The sequence below is a fragment of the Lithobates pipiens genome, unplaced genomic scaffold, assembly GCF_037356315.1.
Source record: "Lithobates pipiens isolate NorthernLeopardFrog02 unplaced genomic scaffold, aLitPip1_a1.2 Scaffold_16, whole genome shotgun sequence".
Taxonomy (NCBI): domain Eukaryota; kingdom Metazoa; phylum Chordata; class Amphibia; order Anura; family Ranidae; genus Lithobates; species Lithobates pipiens.
The window spans coordinates 562120967-562144654 of record NW_027507748.1 but is presented as its reverse complement, the minus strand read 5'-3'; the positions used below and the strand labels follow the sequence as shown (position 1 = coordinate 562144654).

The window sequence follows — 23688 nt, the reverse complement described above, 5'->3', positions numbered from 1 at the left end:
TTTTCTCTCCGGATCCTTTTCTAACTGTTTCCATTAAAACTTCGTGTACTGGAAACACCCTTCTTCTTGGCTCCCCTAAACCTGAATACATTTGGTCATGCAGGGTTAGGGGCTTTTTATCCGTCTGGATACCGAGGGTTGCATAAATTGCCTTTAAGAGGTCCTCTACCTCATCAAGGGATAACTTATATCTGGAGGCTTTCCTGGACCCGTCCTGGTCCTCCCCCTCGGAACCCTCCTGGGAATCGGAAGAGGAACTGTCTGGAAGTTCCCTACCTGTCCCCGAAGGGCCTGCAACCTCTGTCCCCCCTGTACTAGCAGGTTGGACTGGAGCAGAACTCTGTGCTAGAGGTGGGGTTGTATCCTGGGGAGATGGACCCGTGGGAAGCTGACATTTTTCAAAAAGGGACCTAAAAGAAGAGAAGGTGGACGAGAGCTCCTTGACTGAAGCTGCTAGTCCTGACTCCTGTTCAGATTCCCTTTCCCTAACGAGGGAGTCAATACAGCCTTTGCACAACACTTTGGTCCAAGATTCCCCTACAATGTCCCTACAGGAGGCACACTTCTTTTTAGAGCTATGCGTAGACCTAGCTTTTTCCGTAGCTTTCTAAAAAAAAAAAAAAAAGGAAAAAAGAAAAAAACAGAAAAGACAAAGTCAATCAAAAGCTCGGGATACAACCCTGGGAGTGCACTAGACCCTTTTTTAAAAACGAAGGGATCTGAGCCTCCCCTCCCCCCTGGCCACCCAGGGGGTCTGCCCCCCCACCCATGATAGAACCATACATTGGGGTGGGGGGATCCTAGATAGAGAGTACCCCTCCCCAGGGCGCTCTTACCTTAGGAATGCTGGAGATAGAGTCTGTCGTTTGAGCCTCAGCTTCCGGCATGACTGCAGGTGGCTGCTTACTACAGAGTTCCACGTTGCCTGTGCACGTTCTGAACTCATCTCCAGCTTGTGCCCGGCCCTCCTATCAGCTCCACGACCCGGAACCGGAAGTCGATCGTATTTCGAGGTCAAGCCTTCGTTTCCGCCGGATACGACGTCGCCCGTCGTTCGGCCCGCTTGGTTCAAAGAAAAAAGGGGCGGACTGTACCCATGTACAGGGAAATCATCCGAACGGCTTGCCAGCTGCGTCCCTGTAGACGCGATAGGAGTCCCCCACGACCTGAAGCTGCGCTCGACTCGGAAGGGGTGGCAGTACCTGGTGAGGTACGTAAACCGTTCGACCCGTCCGACACGCGGACGTTGGTTTCGAACGGTTTGAACCCAGCTTTCTCCAAACGAAGCCCCTGCTTCTTTCAACCGGGTTCTTTTAACGACAAAACGGCCACAGCCTCCCCAGCTGATCGGCCTGGTTCCTTGCACAGTGTCTCCCCGCCGGAGAAAACACTAATAACTGAGGTCCGGCAGGGGAAGTAAGTGTTTCCAGAGGAAGAGGAGGAGTCTATCTCTCATAGTGGCTGTCCTGAAAGACGATTAGGGAAAGAGGAGCCCGTCCTTACCGTTGTAAAGACCCCGGTAAAGCGGGAGGGCTGGGTTCTTAGAAATGAGGAAAAAAAATCAAGGAAACCCCTGACTCTCAGGACTGCCCTAAGAGATCATGGCTCCCCCACAAAAGATGTTCCCTTCGGGCTGGAGGAAACAAAAACTGATGCGTGATAGGGAGTCACCTCCCTTTAAAGATCTGGAGCAAGGTGTTTCCTCTGGTCCAATGGGTGGAGTCACTATCTCTCGGGTGCTGTCCCGAAAGACGCTTTGGGAAAACCTTTGAAAAGCTACTGCTATTGGGATGTGAAGGTAAGCATCCCTGAGATGGATGGACGCTATGTAACAGCCCACTGCTAGAAGCTTAAATAATACATCATATCTATACAAAACTTTGTAGTGAATGGATCAATTTAGCAATTTTAGGTTCAAGATTACCTAAAACTTTCCTGATGGTTTCTTTACCAAAAAATAAAACCCTAGCCCTTCCTCTTCCTGAGGAACTGGAATAATCACTCCCTGCTGCCTCAGGTCTTGTAAAAAGGACATTATTGCTAGGTCCTTGTCCTGAACTCTGGGGATCTGGGTTACAAATAAATGATATAGAGGATTTTCCAAAAATTCCAGTTTGTGTCCTTTGGAAATGACATTGAGCACAAACGGACTGGATGTCACTGCTGCCGACTGAGGAAGGATAAGCGTCTCCCTTCCCACAGCAGGACCACCATCACTGGCTTTTAGTTGGCTCCTCAGGCCACTTGAACAGCACTCCAGCCCTGCCTCACCCCCTTTGCACATTCCAGGGCTTCCTATAGCCTGCTTCTTTGGACGCCACGGTTTGCTAAAAAGGAAGAAAATTATTTTTAACTAAGGGCACTTTCTTTTCCTTTGCTGGAAAAGCTTTTGTCATCTGTAGTCCTATCCAAGATAGCCTCTAAGTCAGGGAAAAATAACAGATCCCCATTAAAAAGGGAGCCCACAGAGCTTCTCTTTGGAAGTGGAGTCTCCAGACCAAGTCTTTTACCAGAGGGCCCTTGGTGCCGAGTTCTGGTGGACATCCTGATTGACTTCTGAAGAGGCATCTGTTACATACTCCACTGCCTTTTGAAGAACTGGAATGGTGTCCAAACAGATCCTCTCGGGAGCTACCTCCTTATATGCTCCCTTAACTGTTCTAGCCAGTGCTCCAAGTTTCTGGCTACCACAGTGTAAGTCATGGCTGGTTTGAGATTGGCCATTGACAAACCCCATGCGTTTATCCATGGCATCTTTTAAGATGCCCATGTCCTCAAAAGCTAGGTCAGTATTGGGAGAATTTTAGGAAAAGGCTGCATCTAATTCCATATTATATATATATATATATATATATATATATATATATATATATATATATTTTTTTTTTTTTTTTTTTTCAATTTTCATATAAAAAGTACAAGATTTGTTGGTGCAGGAGTAGTCTACCAGAAAAAGTAATAAAAAACAAAATATGACATAGTGAGCAGGATAAAACTGCGTGGTTTGAAGCCTACAAATAATACAGTATCTGGTCTAACAAGAGACACTAACTGGAGGTTTTGCCAAAGGACTGGAAGCTTGTGAACATCCACTCTGAGAATGGGTAGAGAGATCACTACCATTATGAAGAGATATCAGATATTTCACATCAAATAATGTACAACCTAAACTGATAGATTAGGAGGAATGCCTGGGGGGGGGGAGATGTGTGGAGTTAATGTATTAGAGACGACCTGGATCCTAAGTTTGCCCAGTGTATTAGCAAAATCTGCTCGCAGGGACCAGTCCATGTAGCGGAAGGGAGTCATATGGGAAGAGATTTCTTCTGGAGAGGAAGTGTTCCATGAAGCGACGCCATCTTGCAATGAAGCGTTTCAGTGATGTAGAATGTTGGGTGATAGTGTCCAGTTTCTCAATGTGAAATAGCGTTAAGAGTGATTGTTTAACCAAGGCAATTTGAGGCAGGGAAGAGTTGATCCAAGCTTGCATTGTTGCCCTGCAGGCTGCCAGAAGGCAGATATAGACCCAGGTAGGCGTTTGTAAGGAAGCTTGCGGGGTGTTGCAGCTAAAAAGGCATATCAGTGGGTCCTTAGGTAGATGTAAAATGCTGAGATCTATGAACATAGTCCAACATCTAGTCCCAAAAGGTGGAGACTGCTTGATAGGTCCATAATCTGTGGAACAGGGATGGTCTTGGAGTACAGTACCAAGGGCATGCGGAGATGGATGAGTAATTTTTGCTGTGGCGGAACCAAAGATACACCCGATGGGAGATTTTAAACTGGTAATTACGGTAAGTCGCATGTGTGGAACTGGTAATTTGTTCCACACATGTGACTCATCCTCGTCAAAAGAGTTTCTCTCTGGGTCCTTCCATTCTCGTTTGACAGCCTCTGAAAGGACCTTGTGAACGGGAAAACCCCTCCGTTTAACATCCAAGGCCCTCAAACATTTCATCATGCAGGGATAAGTCAACCTTATCCTCCTGACTGCTAAGGGTGGTATGAATGGTTTTAATCAAAACATCCACCTCCTCCAAGGATAGTTTGTATCTAGATGATCTTCTATCTGCATCCCCCTTATCCTCATCCCATGATACTTTAGGGGAGCTGGTCCTGTATACGCCCTCTACCTCCGAGTCACTCTCCTCTCTGGATAATGGACGGCAGAGGACTGGATGGTACATTGGCCTGACTCCGAGTGATGCGCTGGGTGCTTGCCCAAAAAGGAGCGGAAAGACTGAAAAGTATCTGTAAGCTCCTTTTGTAAGGAGACCAATAGATGTGAGCTTTGAGGAGATTTTTTTTATTTTTTTTTACTATTAATGGTGCCAATCTGCAATTTTTAGCGGGACTGCGACATTGCGGCGGACAGATCAGACACTTGACATTTTTTGGGCCATTGACATTTATACAGCGATCAGTGCTATATAAATGTCATTGGCAGGGAAGGGGTTAACACTAGAGGGCGATCAAGCAGTTAAATGTGTTCCCTGGAAGGTGCTTCTAACTGTGGGGGGATGATACCGACTGGGAGGAGGCAAGAGATCGCTGTTCCTAATCACTAGGGACAGCAGATCTGTCTCTCCTCCCCTGACAGAACAGGAACCCGTCTGTTTACATTGACAGATCCCCGTTCTGGCTCTCTGTGGAGCGATCATGGGTGGCTGGACATCAAAGCAGCTGGCCACACGCAACGCTCCAGCGCCACAGCACGCACATGCCACCCTATTGCTCTTAAAAGTTCTCAACGTACACCTACGGCAATTCGCCCAGGAGAGCCAACCTGCCGCACCATAATGATGGTGGCTGGTCCTTAAGCGGTTAAGACATTGATCGCAGCATTTCCTGGGAAAGTGGGTGGAGCTGCTGCATTCTCTAAGTGCTGTCCTGAAAGATGTTTTGAGAAAACACAAATTCATTAGACCAAGCCACCTTCTTCCATTGCTCCATAGTCCAGTTTGATGCACCCATTGTAGGCACTTTTGACTGGACACAGGTCAGCATAGGCACGTCCGCAACGATACAGTCCTACACACAACTGCGGTGCCCATTTGTTTTCTTTCAACACATCAACTCCAGGACCAACATGTACACTTGCTGCCTAATATATCCCACTGACTTAGAAGCCGTTGTAATGAGATAATTAGTGTTATTTAACCTGTCAGTGGTTAAAAATGTATGGCAGACCATATTGCAGATCCTTAGTGCATCTAAACCCTAACAGTTCTTATTTTGTTTGTTACAGTGCAACATTACCCATAACAAGTATAGTTCTTTAGCAAGAAGCATACATTCCACATTAATAAATATGCTATCAAAATCCGTATATATGCTGTAAATTACCTCCAGCATTGCTCCTGTTTCTTCTTGCTGAAGGCTGCCATTTTTCTTAAAAGTGATTGTAAACCCTCACATATACTCAGTGAAGTGAATAGCCTCAGAAACAGAGATTAAACAAATCTCCCCACATAAGTTTTAATAGTATATCTGCCGTCTTTCCCGTTCTACACTCTTTGGAAAGTGCAAATTATGTTAACAATCTTTCTTCTTTTAGCAGCACATAGGGGCGGGTGGGAATACTGGATTTACACTTTGTGAGAGCTGATTGGTAGAAGGACACACCCCTCTCCGCATAGGCAGAGGAGCAAAAGAACATGCAGAGCTGCAGTCTGAATAGACAAGTTGCCTGCTCATCTTCCTCCAAGCTCCTTCCCTGACACAAATTTTCAGCTACTGTTATCTCATGTGTGGTATAACTTATCAGAATTGACTTCTGCTGATAACAGGAACTGGAGCACAAGAGAGAAATGGCACTTAGAGCTTTGGAGAGAGATAAAAGTAAACACTACATATACTGGTGCATCTCTCAAAATTAGATCAAGTTAATTTCAGTAATTCAGTTCAAAAAGTGAAACTTGTATATTTTACTATAGATGTGTTACACACAGGAGGTATATATTTCAAGCATTTCTTTTAAATTTTGATGGATTATGGCTTACAGCTTGTGAAAACCCAAAATTGAGTATCTCAGAAAATCTGATTATTTTTCCCAGCAGCCTCTACGCATTTTCCGCAAATACAATTGTGTCATCTGATCTCTGACCTTTACGCGTTTTGCAAATACAATTGCGTCATCTTATCAATAATCGCTTATTGCGATTTTTTTTACCAAAAATATGTAGAAGAATACGTATCGGCCTAAACTGAGGGAAAAAAATGTTTTTTTTATATATTTTTGGGGGATATTTATTATAACAAAAAGTAAAAAATAATGAGTTTTTTTTCAAAATTGTCGCTCTATTTTTGTTTATAGCGCAAAAAATAAAAACCGCAGGGGTGATCAAATACCACCAAAAGAAAGCTCTATTTGTGGGAAAAAAAGGACGTCAATTTTGTTTGGGAGCCACGTCGCACGACCGCGCAATTGTCAGTTAAAGCGACGCAGTGCCGAATCGCAAAAAGTGGTCTGGTCTTTGACCAGCAAATTTGTCCGGTCTGAAAGTGTTTAAAATGAAATTTTTTTGAAGGAAGACATGGTTTCTTTTTTAAATAAAAAAAAATTTGATGCAAATCTGATATTTACCGGATTCACCCTTTAATAGTATATACCCTCTAATAGCATATACAGTATATCCCCTCTAATAATATATACAGTATATATCTCCTCTAGAAGTATATATAGTATATCTGTTCTGTCTGTTATTCTCAGAGTGGGTTAGATATTTTGCTCCCTAACCATATAGTTAGTTATTTATATTTACCACTCCATAGAGATATTTAAGAATAAATTGTCTTTTTTTAAACTTTACATATTAACTAAATTATACACCACAATTTTTTTAAGGTTATTAACCGATTAATCAAAACAATAAATCAGACAACTAATTGATTATTAAAATAATTGTTGCGGCTATATAGAGATATCTATATTACTGTGTAGTGTAACAGGAGTGGTATAATTTAATATTACACAAGGGTTAGCGCAGTCAACTTTTTTTGTTCCATATTTTCCCTCCACCCAAAAGGTGGAATGCATTTTTGACTGCAGCAAACAAATTTATTCTCACATTAGACAGGTTTTATATATATTTTGTTGTATTTTTTGCACCAGTCGCTCACATATTTTGTAAAAGCTGTAATTATAGCAAAAGGTGGCTCAACAAAATACTGACACAAGGGGGTGATCTTTTTTCCAAAAAAACATTTTATGCAAGGTTGGTGTTCTATCTTTCACTTGGATATTATAACTTACACAGATTAAATACAGCTGGATAAAACAAAAACTGTCTTCAATTCAGGCTGCAAAGTAACAAAATTCGATTTAACCTCTTGCCAACGAGCCGCTGTTATATTGCGGCAGGTCGGCTCTCCTGCACAAACCGCTGTAGGTGTATGTCAGTCTTTGCACAGGAGGTAGCAAGCATGCCAGCGGGTCTGATGTTCACCAGCAACCCGCAGTGTACAGAGGCAGAACGGGGAACTTGCCTATGTAAACAAGGCGATTCTCCATTCTGCCAGATGACACGTCAGATCTTCTGTTCTCAGTGATCGGGAACAGCGATCTGTCATGTCCCCGTTAGCCCACCCCCCCTACAGTCAGAACACACACAGGGAACACACTTAGCCCTTCCATCGCCAACTAGTGTTAGCCCCTTCCCTGCCAGTGTGATTTTAACATTGATCAGTGCATTTTTATAGCACTGATTAATGTAAAAATGTCACTGGTGAGATTTGTCTGCGGCAATCGTGCTTTAACCACTTGGGATCCGCGCTATTGCCGAATGACGGCATTAGCGCGGACCTAGATTTCTGGGACTACGTCTATTGACGTCGTCCCGGTTACGAGCGGCCTGCGTGCCCCCTTAGGGGCGCGCGCGGCGCGCTCTGTGATCGGCGAGTCCGTGAGACTCGCCTGATCACCGATCCGTGTAAGGGGTCGATCCCGACCCCTTATCACGTGATCAGCTGTCAGCCAATGACAGCTGATCATGTGATAGAACGGAGCCGGTAATCGGCTATTATTCCTCCTCGCGCTGACAGCGCGAGGAGAAAAAAAAAAAGCCGATCACCGGCGGCCGTGATCGGGACATCAGTCCCGATCACAGCCAGCAATGCAAGGCACCACATGCCACCTGCCAGTGCCCACCTGCCTCCCGCAGTGCCATCCTGAAGTAGAACTAAAAGTAAAAGTGCCCCCCGTCTGTGCCCATAGTGCCCACAGTGCCACCCCCACAGTGCCACCCACAGTGCCACCCAATCTGCCTCAAAGGTGCTGCACCCCAGTGCCGCCCATCAGTGCCCAGCAGTGCCGCCTATCAGAGCCACCTATCAGTGCCACCTATCAGTGCCCATCAGTCCCATCTATCTGTGGTACCTATCAGTGCCCATCCGTGCCACCCATCCGTGCCACTTATCCGTGCCACCCATCCGTGCCATCTTATCTGTGCCCATCTTTGCCCATCAGTGCCGCCTTATCTGTGCCCATCGGTGCCGCCTTATCTGTGCCTATTAGTGCCGCCTTAACTATGCCTATCAGTGCCCACCAGTGCAGCCTATCGGTGCCCACCAATGCAGCCTATCAGTGCCCACCAATGCAGCCCATCAGTGCCCACCAATGCAGCCTATCAGTGCCGCCTTATCAGCGCACTTCAATGAAGGAGAAAAATGACCCGTTTGCAAAATTTTATAACAAACTATTAAAACATGATTTTTTTTTTTTTTTTTTTGCATCTTTTTTTGTTTGTTTAGCAAAAAATAAAACTCCGAGCTGTAACTAAATACCACCAAAAGAAAGCTCTATTTGTGGGAAAAAAATGATAAAAATGTAATTTGGGTACAGTGTTGTATGCCCGCGCAATTGTCATTCAAAGTGCATCAGCGCTGAAAGCTGAAAATTGGTCTGGGACTGAGGGGGGTTTAAGTGCCCAGTAAGCAAGTGGTTAAAAAAAAAAAAAAAAAAAAAAAAAAAAAAAAAAAAAAATCGCAGATCACCGATATTAACAGTAAAAACAAAAAATAAATAAAAGTCCCTAAATCTATCCCATAGTTTGTAGACTTTTGCGTACACCAATGTCTACTGCAGTTTCTTTTTACCAAAAGTATGGAAAAAAAAAAAAATGTGTGTGTGTGTATATAATTATATATATATATATACACACACACACACACACACACACACACACACCCCTAAACTGATTAATATTTTTTTTTGAATTTTTGGGATATGTATTATAGCAGAAAGTAAAAACATATATATATACACATACATATACATTTTTCCTCTTCAAAATTGTAGGTCCTTTTTGTTTATACAGCAAAAAATAAAACCCGCAGAGGTGATCAAATACCACCAAAAGAAAGCTCTATTTGTGTGAAAAAAAAAATGTTGTTAGAGTACAGTGTTGCACGACCACGCAAGTGTCAGTTAACCAATTAAGCCCCTGACCATTTTGCTGGCCAAAGACCAGACCACTTTTTGCGATTCGGCACTTCGTTGCAGTCGCGCAATGTGGTTCCAAAACAAAACTGATGTTTTTACCCACAAAATAGAGATTTCTTTTGGTGGTATTTGATCACCCCTGTGGTTTTAACTTTTTGCTCTATAAACAAACAAAAAAATCAACAATTTAAAAAATAAAAATAAAAAAAAATAAAAAAAAAACATTTTGCTATAATAAAGAGCCCCCAAAAATATATAAAAAAAAAAAAAAAAACATTTATTTCCTCAGTTTAGGCCGATACAGCATTTACAAAAAAGGTGATAGTTATGGCATTTTTATTATTAATTTATTGTTTACCAGTAATGGCGGCGATCAGCGGTTTTTATCGTGACTGTGACATTATGGCGGACACAGACATTTGACACATTTTTGGGACCATTGTCATTTATACAGCAATCAGAGCTATACAAATGCACGGATTCCTGTGTAAATTACACTGGCAGTGAAGGGGTTAACCACTAGGTGGCAGTGTAGGGGTTAAGTGTGTCCTGGCACGTTTTTCTAACTGTGGGGGGCGTGGCTGTGTGTGACACATTACCGATCTCTGCTCTCGATGACAGGGAGCAGAGATCAGTGACACTGTCATTAGGCATAACGGGGAGATGCTAATGTAAACGAGTTCTTCCTCCCAGGTGAGACGATCGCAGGTATCCCCACGGCGATTGAGTCCATAGGACCCTGCATCCGACTCGAGGTCACGACCGGCACCCACGCAATGGCATGGCGCCAAATTTAAAGGGACGTACAGGTACGCCCATTTGCCTGTCCATGCCATTCTGCCAACGTACATCGGTGTGCACTGGTCGGGAAGTGGTTAAAGTGACGCAGTGCCTTATCGCAAAAAATGGCCTGGTCATTAAAGAGGCGGTCCACCGGAAAAAAAAAAAATATTAAAAGCCAGCAGCTACAAATACTGCAGCTGCTGACTTAAAAAATGGACACTTACCTGTCCCAGGATCCAGCGATGTTTGCAGCCGAAGCCAACGCTCAGCTCTCGGCAGCTGCCACCAAGATCCTCAGTGAGGGAATCAGGAAGTGAAGCGTTGCAGCTTCATAACCCGGTTCCCTACTGTGCATGCACGAGTCGCGGGGGGGACGGGAAGAGGCATAGACTACCGTGGTAGTCTATGACCGGAAGTGTGTGCAAATACATGTCTTAGAGAGGTATCTGCACCCTTTCCCCCGTGAAAGGTGCTAAATCTGATGCTGGGGGGAGTTCCAAAAAGCGGAGGTTCAATTTTTGTGTGAACCTCCACTTTAAGGGGGCAAATCATTAAAAGGGCTGAAGTGGTTAAGGGGGGGGGGGGGGGGGGGATGATTCTTTTCTATATCCACTGTAGAAGCCCTTTAATCTTACCTGTTAAAAAGGTGATTTGTCACTTTAATTTTTGAATTGGCTTTAAAGTCATCTGGCAAGAGCATCACTGGAACTGGAACTTGATTAAGTTCATTGATCTAAAAAAAAATAAAAAATAAAAGTTTAAAAGAAAAGGAATGACAACTCTTACAACTTGTGTCAAGTCATTAGATTGTTATTACTAGGCACCAGCTCACAAAAAATGCATACATGTTCTTCTATTGCAAAACCAAATCCTTAAAAAAAAAATATCCGACCTGAAAGTCTTGTGACTTTGATGCGACTTGAAGCAACGCCTGTGTAATCTTGAGGTCTGTAGACCTCAAGTCGCATCAAAATCGGACCAAAGTAGTGCAGGGACTACTCTGAAGTCTCACAGATATTAACAGTACTCATTGGAAATCATTGGGTACGACTTGTCATGCGACTTTGCAGTCCCAAGTCGCAGGACAAGTTTCTCACAATTTAAACCACTTGCAATAAAACATAATTAAGCTTGGTGCTTCCAAACTAAATTACTTTACAACATGTAGATTGGAACACACAGCCGCCAGAGCCGTCAGGTACCTCTGCCAATGACATGCTACATAGGATAGACAGCGCATGCGATCAGCTACACACACAGTTGGCGCCACTGGGGAGACTGAGGAGGAGAGCGGAGGAAGAGTTTACTCCGGTTGCCAAGGAGACCTGTTTGTGACAGCCGAAAGCGGCTGCGAGAACAGGAGGTGGAGTCTGGCAGCTGCTGCGCGGGCCACATGACAAGGCATGGAGGGCCGGATTCGGCCCGCAGGCCTTGCGTTTGCCACCTGTGCCCTAGAGAATAAAATGGCCGTCACACCATATTTGTGCAGCGGTCTTACAAGTGCAATTTTTTGGGGAAAAAAAAATCACTTGAGTTAAAAAATAAAAAACACAGTAAAGTTAGCCCAATTTCTTATATTGTGAAAGATAACGTTACACTGAGTAAATCGATACCCAACATGTCACGCTTCAAAATTGCACCCGCTCGTGGAATGGTGACAAACTTCGGCCCTTAAAAATCTCCATTGGCAACATTTAAATTTTTTTACAGGTTACCAGTTTTGAGTTACAGAGGGGGTCTAGTGTTACAATTCCTGCTCTTGCTCTAAAGATAGCGGCGATACCTCACGTGTGGTTTGAACACTGTTGTCATATGTGGGCGCAACTTACATATAAGCTCGCCTCTGCGCGTGAGCTCAGCGGGACTGGCACTTTAAAAAAAAAATAAAAATTAAAAATCTTCTTTTTACCATTTTACACTGTCAAAAAAAAAAAAAAAAAGGGGGTCACTTTTATTCCTATTACAAGGAATGTAAACATCTGTAATAGAAAAAAAAAATCCAGTCGCAACATGACTGAATCACCGATGTTACACAGTCAAACATGATATTGCTTCCAAGAGTTACAAATTATTCCGTCACCTGCGATGCCGGACGATACCCTCCTATATCTTTTCTTTCCTGATGAGTTAAATGGAGAGAAAAATTGGTCAACACCACTACACAATCCAAATTTTAGGGCAGGCGAGCAGCGGAGTTCTCTCATATATATACCCTGCCTCTTACTAAAACTTTCCTTTCTGACACTTTCCTTCTCCTCGTAAATATCTTCATCATCCTTGTCACTCCCTTACCCCCCCCCCTTCCCCAATAGGCACATATTCAATGTAAAGCATACAGACACACTCTACTCCCTTCCGTCTCCCTCGTTTCTTTCTATAGTAATACATCTGTTCATCCTGTTCTAAGTCATACAGAACATGGTTAGATTTATCAGCATAGCTCATGCCCCGATATTATGGTGAGCTGCAGAGTGATCCTCTGGACATTTGTAATTTGCTATTGTACCCTCCAATGGTTCTATAATTTAATCCTTCTTTATGATGTGACCAATGTGTTATCTGATATCTTTCTGTAACAAGTGACTGTCATATGGCATATATATGTTCTGTATTCTGATATTACACTAAAAAATTTTTGGAAAAAAATAAATAAAAAAAAGCGCATGACACAACCTCTTAAATGTAAGATCTTCGGTCAGAAAGACGTCAGATCTCATTTTCAGTAAAATGCAATATAATTAAAAAATTCCCTTTTAAGAGCATTGGGCGGAAGTGATCCAGGCAGTGAAGGGAGCGGACGTGATCAACTCTGCCACTACCGACAGCTCCGGTAAACAACCGGAGCATGGCCACGGATAAAAGGAGAGGGGGTGTGTGCGCCTTTCCTCCAATCTTCACTGCAGTGCTTACCAGTAAGAGAAAATCTAACAGGATCTGAACATTCTAAAAAATATATAAAGATAAAGACAGCAGATATACACGTAAAATGCATGTAGGGAGATTTGTTTAATCTCTGTACCATCTGAGGCTGTTCACTTCACTGGGTATATGAGGGTTTACATCCACTTTAACCATTTAAGGACCAGGCCACTTTTTCAGACTTGGTGTTTACATGTTTAAAACAGTTTTTTTTGCTAGAAAATTACTTAGAACCCCCAAACATTTTATATTGTTTTTTTTCTAACACCCTAGAGAATAAAATGGCGGTCATTGAAATACTTTTTTTCACACTGTATTTGCGCAGCGGTCTTACAAGCGCACTTTTTTTTGGAAAAAATTTACTTTTTTGAATAAAAAAATAAGACAACAGTAAAATTAGCCCATTTTTTTTATATTGTGGAAGATAATGGTACGCCGAGTAAATTGATACCCAACATGTCACGCTTCAAAATTGCGCCCGCTCGTGGAATGGCGTCAAACTTTTAGCCTCAAAAATCTCCATAACCGACATTTAAAAAATTCTACAGGTTGCATTTTTTGCGATACAGAGGAGGTCTAGGGCTAGAATTTTTGCTCTCGCTCTACCGATCGCGGCGATACCTCACGTGTGGTTTGACCACAGTTTTCATATGCGGGCGCTACTCATGTATGCGCTCGCTTCTGTGCGCAAGCTCGTCGTGACGGGGTGTTTTAAAAAAAAAAAAAAATTTCTTATTTTAATTGATTTTATTTATTTTTACACTGTTTCAAAAAAAAAATAAAAAATGGATCACTTTTATTCCTATTACAAGGAATGTAACATCCCTTGTAATAGAAAAAAGCATGACAGGTCCTCTTAAATATCTGGGGTCAAAAAGTCCTCAGATCTCATATTTGGGCTAAAATGCAAAAAAAATAAAATAAAAATAAAAAAAGAAAATCTGACATTTAAAAAAAATATACCTTTAAGAGGTATGGGCGGAAGTGACGTTTTGATGTCACTTCCGCCCTCCTATGGTATAGAGACGAGTGGGGACCATCTTAGCCTCACTTGTCTCTATGCCCAGCAGATGAAAGGACCCGATCGCCTCCGCCACTACCGACGGCTCCGGTAAGTGGCGGAAGGTGCGGGAGGGCGGGTGGAACCTCTCCCGCCGCCGATAGCGGTGATCTCGCGGTGAATCCACCGCGGAGACCACCGTTATCGTACAGCCGACCGCCGCCTGAAGAGATAGATATCTCGGTTGTGGCAGCAGCTGCTGCCGTTACCGAGATATCCCTCTTCAAAAATAGGACGTACATCGTCGTGCGGCGGTCGGCAAGTGGTTAAAAACTCTAAATAAAAGTCCCATCCAGCAATGGATGGGATAGGTGTTCTAAAGTCTCTCTTTTTGGGGCAGGCCGCAGGCGCCTTCTAATAGCCAATTATCTAATCGATATTGATGTATTTTTATAACATATATAGGGGCAGCCTCTCAAATATATCATGTGGGTTGAGGAGAGATAATTAAGAGCACTATATAAATAATAATAATAATAATAAAAAATATATGTTGTTGTAAAGTGATTTAGGCCGGGTTCACACTGGTATGACACGACATGCACAACTGTCATCCTACTTTGCCCTGCAACATTAGTCCTAATTCCATCTGACTTGAATGAACAGGATACAATTTTGCTCTGACTTTGGGATAGTCCTTTGATCAATCAAAACAATCCCAGTGTGACAAATTCCTTTTCCTGCTGTTCTCACCATGTCGGATGTCACAAGTCGAGGTTAGGATGAGGATCTGACTTAGATCCAACTTCAATTAAAATGAATGGGCTGAAAAAGGACCAAAGTCGAACTAAAGTAGTGCAGGAACCTTTTCTAAAGTCGGATCGACTTGTGTCAGATCAGTTAAGATGGCTCTCAGAGGGGACTATCGATTTGTACATGTCATGCGACGTGCTCCCAAAGTCGGAGCGTATGTTGCACCAGTGTAAACCAGGCCTTAGTGTGGCAGTGTTAAGTCAAGCCTCAAAAGTTTAAAAGGGTATTTTACTTTGATAAGCAGAAACGTTTTGTAGTCATGCTCAGCACAGTGGCTTCTCCACAATGTTCTCTTGTACTTACAAAATGTTATCCAGTAGTGAACATTTTTCAGCAACTGAAAAGTTGTACAACATTTATAATTCATAATCCAAGAAGTGTCAAGTACCCCCAGTCATCAGAACACTGACAGGTTTCAGAAGTGTGTGGCCTTCATCCTTGTGGATAACCAGATAGGGCGACTTGCAGGACAAGGCTGCCAGTTCCAAAACCCTCCTGGCCAATATAACGGCCACTAGAAAGACTAATTTCTGGGAAAGAGTCAACAGAGGAATCTGATATTTTCAAATAGCGTTTTTTTGCAGCACCGATAACACCAGGATCAGATCCCATGGGGAGAACGGTGGACGCACCGGAGGGATATGTCGCACCCCTTAAACAAAAGGTACTCACCAGTGAGCGAGACGCCAGGGGTCGTTGAAAAAAAAAAAAAAAAAGACAGCCAAGGCTGATATTTGTCCTTTAATGGTGCTTAACGCCAACTTCTGGTCTACTCCTTGCTGAAGAAACAGCAGGATCCTGGATATAGAAAAGGCACGTGGATGACATCCTTTCTCCTCACACATGGAGATGTAAGCCTTCCAGGTACGATAAATCTTCCTAGAAGAGGTTTTCCGTGCTCTCAACATAGTGGATCACAGAGTCTGACAGACCCCGGTTCCTCAACACCTGGCTCTCAATAGCCATGCCATTAAAGCCAGCAATGGTAAAGCAGGATGGAGGATTGGACCTCAAGACAGAAGGTCCTCTCGTAATGGCAGTCCTCAGGGGGTGTCTGCCACCAGCCACACTAGGTCTGCGTACCAAGGCCGATGAGGCCAATCTGGGTCGACCAGAGTTACTGGGATCCCTTTGACTTCCACTCTGCAGAGCGGACGTGGTAGCAGCTTTAGTTGAGGAAAGCCATAGATCAGCTGATACTGACCCCATGGAGCCACCAGTGCGTCTGCCCAAGGATCTCTTGTCCTGGACACAAATCTCGGCACCTTCAGATTGAGACGGGAGGCCAGAAGATCCACGTATGGTGTGCCCCACCGCAGGCACAGCAGCCTGAATACTTCCGGATGCAACGCCCATTCTCCTGGGTCCAGCATCTGGTGACTCGGATAGTCCGCCTGCCAGTTCTCCACTCCCGTGATGTAAATGGCTGACAGAGCCGGAACATGTCACTCTGTCCACCGAAGTATGTGAGCAACCTCCCGTGCGGCGGCTGAGCTTCTTGTTTCTCCTTGGTGATTGACATACGCCACCGCAGTGGCGTTGTCTGACTGGATCCTGATTGAACGCCCTTGCAGTCTCATCAACCATGTGGAGAGGAATAGCCTGATCGCTCTCTGCAGATTGATTGGCAATTTGGATTCCTCCGTCGATCAGAGGCCCTGAGCCGACTGAACCCCCATCACTCCACCCCAGCCCAGACGGATAGGCTGGCGTCCGTTGTGATCACGGTCCATTTTAGAGGTAGTGAAACAAACAAGTGTAGCGCTGAGGAAGTGAATATAAACACACTAGATACAATTTATGAGCAAATGTAAACAACCTGTGTTAAACCACAGAGGAGTTGCACACTTGTTGTGAAATCAGTGTAGGCAACACTGTGTGTACTCTATTGTCCTCAATGGAATATACATACAACTTATATGTGAAAAAAAGTAATAAAATAACGTGATACAAATCCAAAAAAATTAGGTAGTATTCAATATATCAGTCTATACTGGAGTTCTCATATACTATTTAAGCAAAGTCAGCCAATTTTCTCTTGGAAACCTTGAATTAAGATAGCAGAAAAATCAACAACAGAAATCTGCTCGTCTGTGGTGATATCTGAAGACACCGCACTCAATAGAAATAAGGTGGACACCCTTACCAGAAATGTTGGATCCACCTGCCGTTCGACAGTGGGTCTAAAATGCGTATCGTCCCAAAGGGACTGTGCTCCAACTCTTCATGGAATGGGTCCCAGCATCCAGTCCTCCCATGGACATCCTCAATCTCAAGTGGAGGTAGATGATCCAAGATGTCGCCAACCGATGTTTTCCACAATCGAGGGTAATAGTATTTCCAGGGCCAGATATATCCAAGCTTTAGTTTCGGATAAAAACTCAAACGGATGGCATAAAAACCGAAGAAAAAGAAAAAGGGGGGCCCCGGATAGTGTAGGTCAAAATAAACCAGTTGGTTTTATTAAAATTATACGTATTTGACAAATATAAAAAGTGATCACAAAAGACAAAATAGAATATAAAAAAAAAAGCAATGTGGGGTGCAAGTAATACTGACCGACGCGTTTCGACACAAGCGGTCATCAACAGGGGCAACAGCGCCCCCGATTGTGGAAAACATCGGTTAGTGACAGCTTGGATCATCTACCTCCACTTGGGATTGAGGACGTCCATGGGAGGACTGGATGCTGGGACCTATTCCATGAGGAGTTGGAGCACAGTCTTTGAGACCATACGCATTTTAGACACACTGTCGAACGGCAGGTAATTCCAACATTTCTGGTAAGGGTGTCCACCTTATTTCTATTGAGTGCGGTGTCTTCAGATATCACCACAAACGAGCAGATTTCTGTCATCTTAATTCAAGGTTTCCAAGAGAAAATTGTTCGACTTTGCTTAAATAGTATATGAGGACTCCTGTATAGACTGATATATTGAATACTACCTAATTTTTTGGATTTGTATCACGTTATTTTATTATCACTTTTTTTCACATATAAGTTGTCTGTATATTCCATTGAGGACAATAGAGTACACACAGTGTTGCCTACACTGATTTCACAACAAGTGTGCAACTCCTCTGTGGTTTAACACAGGTTGTTTACATTTGCTCATAAATTGTATCTAATGTGTTTATATTCACTTCATCAGCGCTACACTTCGTTTCACATTCTTTGTAACTTTGTTCGAGTGTTAGCTGCTAGTTGTATTACAGTAGCGCAGTGTTTTCTTTTTTGCTTACATTTTAGAGGTAGGAACGACTTCCCAGACTGAAGCACCAGGGACCTCAGCCACCAGATCAGTGAATCTCCGACTAACGGATCCAGGGACAATGGAGATTTGCCCCACTTTGTCAAAATCACCTTCTGCAGAACTCTGGTGTGGAACTGGGGGTATGGTACTGCCTCGAAGGAGGCCACGAGTCCCAGGACTCGCATGCAGAAGTGAAGCGATGACCACTTGCCGTTAATCAACAGTTTTACGGCAGTTCTGAGAGCCTGCAGCTTGTCTGAAGGGAGAAAAACTCTCGCTTCCCTGGAGTCCAGCATCAAGCCTAGGTACTCCAAATGCTGGGTCAGTACTACCACCGACTTCTTTAGGTTTAACAGCCACCCAAATTCTTGCAGGGTCTGCATGGTGATCGCCACATCCTCCTCTAATTCTGAGGCGGAAGATGCCCTCAGGAGGAGATCGTCTAGGTATTCTACAGCAAATGCCAAACCAAAAGGGAGAGCCACAAACTGATAGTGGGCTTCCCCAACTGCAAACTGCAGAAACTTTTGATGCCGGAGGCATATGGGTATGTGCAGGTATGCATCATAGATGTCTAAAGACACCAGGGAGTCCTCTTGATGGAGTGCAGCGCCTACTGAGCGAACTGATTCCATTCTGAACCTCTGCACTTTTTACGTCTGTGTAAGGTATTACGAAACATGTCGGGCTGTTTATGGTGATACCACCACGTTTAGAATATCCCCCAGCACGGGTGTAGATTTGTTCTTAATTTAACCGGTTTTTATTTATTTCTCTTTTATTTATTGGAACCTGGCCATTTTGGGTCATACCTCTGGTCTTCTGTAAATATTTTTTAATCTAATAAATTTGTCGATTGTTTAATGGTATGTTCACGATCAGAGTCCTTTTGTTTCCCCTTCCCTTCGCTCGTGGCCGGACAGCCCGAGCGTCTTATGTCTTACTACAAGTTTGCTCACTGAGGAACCTTCGTATATGATAGCCTTTTGGAGAGCTCTGCAAAACTCCGGAAACTAATACACACGTAGCCGACTATCCGGCGGACTTAGGCTGGCAGACTTCCCTCCAAACTGTCCGCACGAGCTACTTGCCCACACACGGCACTTTTTCAGCGGACTAATACGGCGTACTAAGTCCGCCAGACTATCAGCCGGACTTTTGAAATGAATGGACTCGCCCACACACGCGGAGGAAAGTCCGCTTATTTTGAGCGCGTCTCCAGGTAGCCGGGGCAAGCGAAGGAGGAGTCGCTGGCCCCGTCACCTGGTATGGACTTAAAAGGGAACCCCTACTCCGAAAAAATCGGCTTGGGGTTCCCCCCTCCCCAGGTCCATATCAGACCCTTATCCAAGCACGCTACCCGGCCGGCCAGGAAAGGGAGTGGGGGACGAGCGATCGCCCCCCCCCCCCCCCCCCCCCCGAGCCGTACCAGGCCGCTTGCCCTCAACATGGGGGGTGCCTTGGGGAAAGGGGGGCCGCGCAGTCCCCCCCCCACCCCAAAGCACCTTGTCCCCATGTTGATGAGGACAAGGGCCTCTTCCCGACAACACTGGCCGTTGGTTGTCGGGGTCTGCGGGCCGGGGGCTTATTGGAATCTGGGAGCCCCCTTTAATAAGGGGGCCTCTGGATACCGGCCCCCCACCCTATGTGAATGAGTATGGGGTACAATGTACCCCTACCCATTCACCTGTAAAAAAAAAAAAAAAAAAAAACACACAGGTTAAAACAGTTTATTGCACAGCCCTGGGGGTCTTCTGTCCGTCTTCGGGGGTCTTCTCGCCGGACTCCTCTGCCATCTTCTGCTAGCTCTTTTACTAGCTGAGGAGCCCGGCTTTCTTATTTGCCGCCCTCTTCTTCCGACTTCGTGGGTCTTGTCCCCCTCTTCGGTTCTTCTTATTAAAGGGGGCTCCCGGATTCCTGGTACGGCTCAGGAGGGGGGGGGCGCTCTCTCGTCCCCACCCCCTTTCCTGGCCGGCCGGGTAGCCTGCTCGGATAAGGGTCTGATATGGACCTAGGGGGGACCCCCACGCTGATTTTTCGGAATAGGGGTTCCCCTTTGTCCATACCAGGTGACGGGGCCATCGACGCCGCCTTCGCTGGCCCTGGCTACCTGCAGATGTGCTCAAAATGAGCGGGCACGAGCGGAAATTTGACTCATGTTTTATATATAATCTATATTGGATTTCATTACTTTTTACACTATAGATTTCACGTATATTAAGTGCAACTTTCCACAACTTTTTTTGATCTGATCCATAATTGATATTTGATGGTTTTTAGTTGCAGCTTTTAGGTTTTGCCCCAGCGCAATATTTTTGTTGTTTTTTGTTTATACTTTTACACTGTAGCTGCTCCGTGTTAGCGGTAAAGCACTGCTAGTTTTAGCAGCGCCTTTTTCCCCCCCAATAGCAAGGCACTTTTAAACCCCCGCTAGTGGCCGAAGTGTTAAAAGCACAAGTGTTGCAGGGCTTCGGCAGTGCTGTCCATTCAATTCAATGGGCAGATCATTTTTTTTTAGCGGTGTATAAACCGCTCCTAAACCGCCCCGAAGATGGTGCTTGCAGGACTTTTCAGAACATCCCGCAAGCGCACCGCCCCAGTGTGAAAAGTCACTTTTTGGTAAGGAAAGACAATAAAACAAACGTCACTGTAAAAATATAAACTTAGCCCATCTTAAAAGACAGTGTCAGCATAGCAGTACATAGTGTCAGTAGGGCAACAGATGGTGTGTGGACACTGTCAGTCAGTAAAGCAGAGGACTTTTTCAGTAGGGCAGTGGACAATGTCAATAGTTTTTTGTATTTTTTATTTTATTACAATTTTTTTTAGCAGACCTGTTGGGGGAGTTTTGGAGAAATATCAGGGGTCTAAACAGACCTCTTGTCTCTTGAGACAGAGAAAGGGGGTAGAGGACGCACACTTTAATCTGCATTTCTTCAGCCTCAGTTGCACAGAATGAACAGGAAGAGCTCGGCATTACAGCTGCCACAGGGGGAATCATACAGAGGATCAGTTCCAGTAAAGGCCACATCTTGTCCAGGGGGTGGAAAGGAAGGGACGTGATCTACTAGTCACCTGCATGCAATCGGCGGGTTGTCGCCCCCTGCTATAACATATCAAAAGCAAACGTCCACATAGCAAAAACTGTTTTTCCATTAAGGCCCAGATGATCAATCCAATTCTCAACCTATATGTACATTTGCATTCTGTAATCAGGATCTCCATCCTCTTTTTGGCATATAAACAGCCAAAGGAAAAAAAATATGAGGCTTTGAAATAAGATTAGTAAATGGGGTGTTCTAAGGGAAGGTTTTCAGTGACTTGGGAATATACAGTGCCTTACGAAAGTATTCGGCCCCCTTGAACTTTTCAACCTTTTGCCACATTTCAGGCTTCAAAACATAAAAATATAACATTTTAATTTTTTGTGAAGAATCACCAACAAGTGGGACACAATTGTGAAGTGGAACGAAATCTATTGGATAATTTAAACTTTTTTAGCAAATAAAAAACTGAAAAGTGGTGCGTGCAAAATTATTCTGCCCCTTTACTTTCAGTGCAGCAAAATCACTCCAGACGTTCAGCAAGGATCTCTGAATGATCCAATGTTGTCCCAAATGACTGATGGTGATAACTAGAATCCACCTGTGTGTAATCAAGTCTCTGTATAAATGCACCTGCTCTGTGATAGTCTGAGGGTTCTGTTGAAAGCGCAGAGAGCATCATGAAGACCAAGGAACACACCAGGCAGGTCCGTAATACTGTTGGAGAAGTTTAAAGCTGGATTTGAATACAAAAAGATTTCCCAAGCTTTAAACATCCCAAGGAGCACTGTGCAAGCGATCATTTTAAAATGGGAGTATCAGACCACTGCAAATCTACCAAGACCTGGCCGTCCCTCTAAACTTTCAGCTCAGACAAGGAGAAGACTGATCAGAGATGCAGCCAAGAGGCCCATGATCACTCTGGATGAACTGCAGAGAACTACAGCTGAGGTGGGAGAGTCTGTCCATAGGACAACAATCAATCATACACTGCACAAATCTGGCCTTTATGGAAAAGTGGCAAGAAGAAAGCCATTTCTCAAAGATATCCATAAAAAGTCTCGTCTAAAGTTTGCCACAAGCCACCTGGGAGACACACCAAACATGTGGAAGAAGGTGCTCTGGTCAGATGAAACCAAAATCGAACTTTTTGCCCACAATGCAAAACTATATGTTTGGCGTAAAAGCAACACAGCTCATCACCCTCAACACACCATCCCCACTGTCAAACATGGTGGTGGCAGCATCATGGTTTGGGCCTGCTTTTCTTCAGCAGGGACAGGGAAGATGGTTAAAATTGAGGGGAAGATGGATGCAGCCAAATACAGGACCATTCTGGATGAAAACCTGTTGGAGTCTGCAAAAGACCTGAAACTGGGACGGAGATTTATCTTCCAACAAGACAATGATCCCAAACATACAGCAAAATCTACAAAGGAATGGTTCACAAACGTATCCAGGTGTTAGAATGGCCAAGTCAAAGTCCAGACCTGAATCCAATCGAGAATCTGTGGAAAGAGCTGAAAACTGCTGTTCACAAACGCTCTCCTTCCAACCTCACTGAGCTCGAGCTGTTTTGCAAGGAAGAATGGGCAAGAATTTCAGTCTCTCGATATGCAAAACTGAGGCCGCGTACACACGCGCGGACTGTTGGCCCAACTTTGTCCGTCCAACAGTTTGAGCGAACAGTCCGCTCAAACTTAGCATGGACGGACATGGCCACACACGACGAACGAACAGTTTGCTGAAACCGTGCGCGATGACGTGAACGGCACGTACGACGGGACGCAAAATACGACGTCCTATACACTGCATTATAACTTTCGGCTTGAAAATCCTTTCTGAGCATGCGCGGAACTTAGTTTGACGAACAAGCCTACACACGGGCGGACTGTTCGTTGAAACAAGGTTTCAGCGGACAGTTTTTCGGAATTTCCGTAAAACCTTGTCCGTCCAACTGTCCGCTGAAACTGTCCGCTGAAAGCCCACACACGAGCGGACTGTCCGCCCAAACACTGTTCAGTGGACAAGGTTGGGCCAACAGTCCGCGCGTGTGTACGCGGCCTGATAGAGACATACCCCAAGCGACTTGCAGCTGTAATCGCAGCAAAAGGTGTCTCTTCAAAGTATTAACGCAAGGGGGCCGAATAATTTTGCACGCACCACTTTTCAGTTTTTTTATTAGTTAAAGTTTCAAAAATCCAATAGATTTCGTTCCACTTCACAATTGTGTCCCACTTGTTGGTGATTCTTCACAAAAAATAATTTTTTTTTTATATTTTAAATGTTTGAAGCCTGAAATGTGGCAAAAGGTTGAAAAAAATCAAGGGGGCCGAATACTTTCGCAAGGCACTGTATGGTGCTACCGGCATACACAGCAAGTCTGGAAGGGCTCTCTCCTCTAACCCTAGCCTGTCACTGCCTCTTTAGGTG

The 23688-nt window shown here is 44.3% G+C and overlaps 1 protein-coding gene across 2 annotated transcripts in view; it reads right to left on the bottom strand.

Moving 5' to 3' along the window:
* Nucleotides 1-23688, bottom strand: part of PIP4K2C (phosphatidylinositol-5-phosphate 4-kinase type 2 gamma) — a 211053-nt gene that overhangs the window by 144312 nt on the left and 43053 nt on the right. For both annotated transcript variants that reach the window (XM_077483610.1, XM_077483611.1), the window contains exon 2: nt 10861-10958. In XM_077483610.1, the coding sequence (XP_077339736.1) occupies nt 10861-10958 (98 nt within the window). The remainder of the gene's footprint in view (nt 1-10860; nt 10959-23688) is intronic.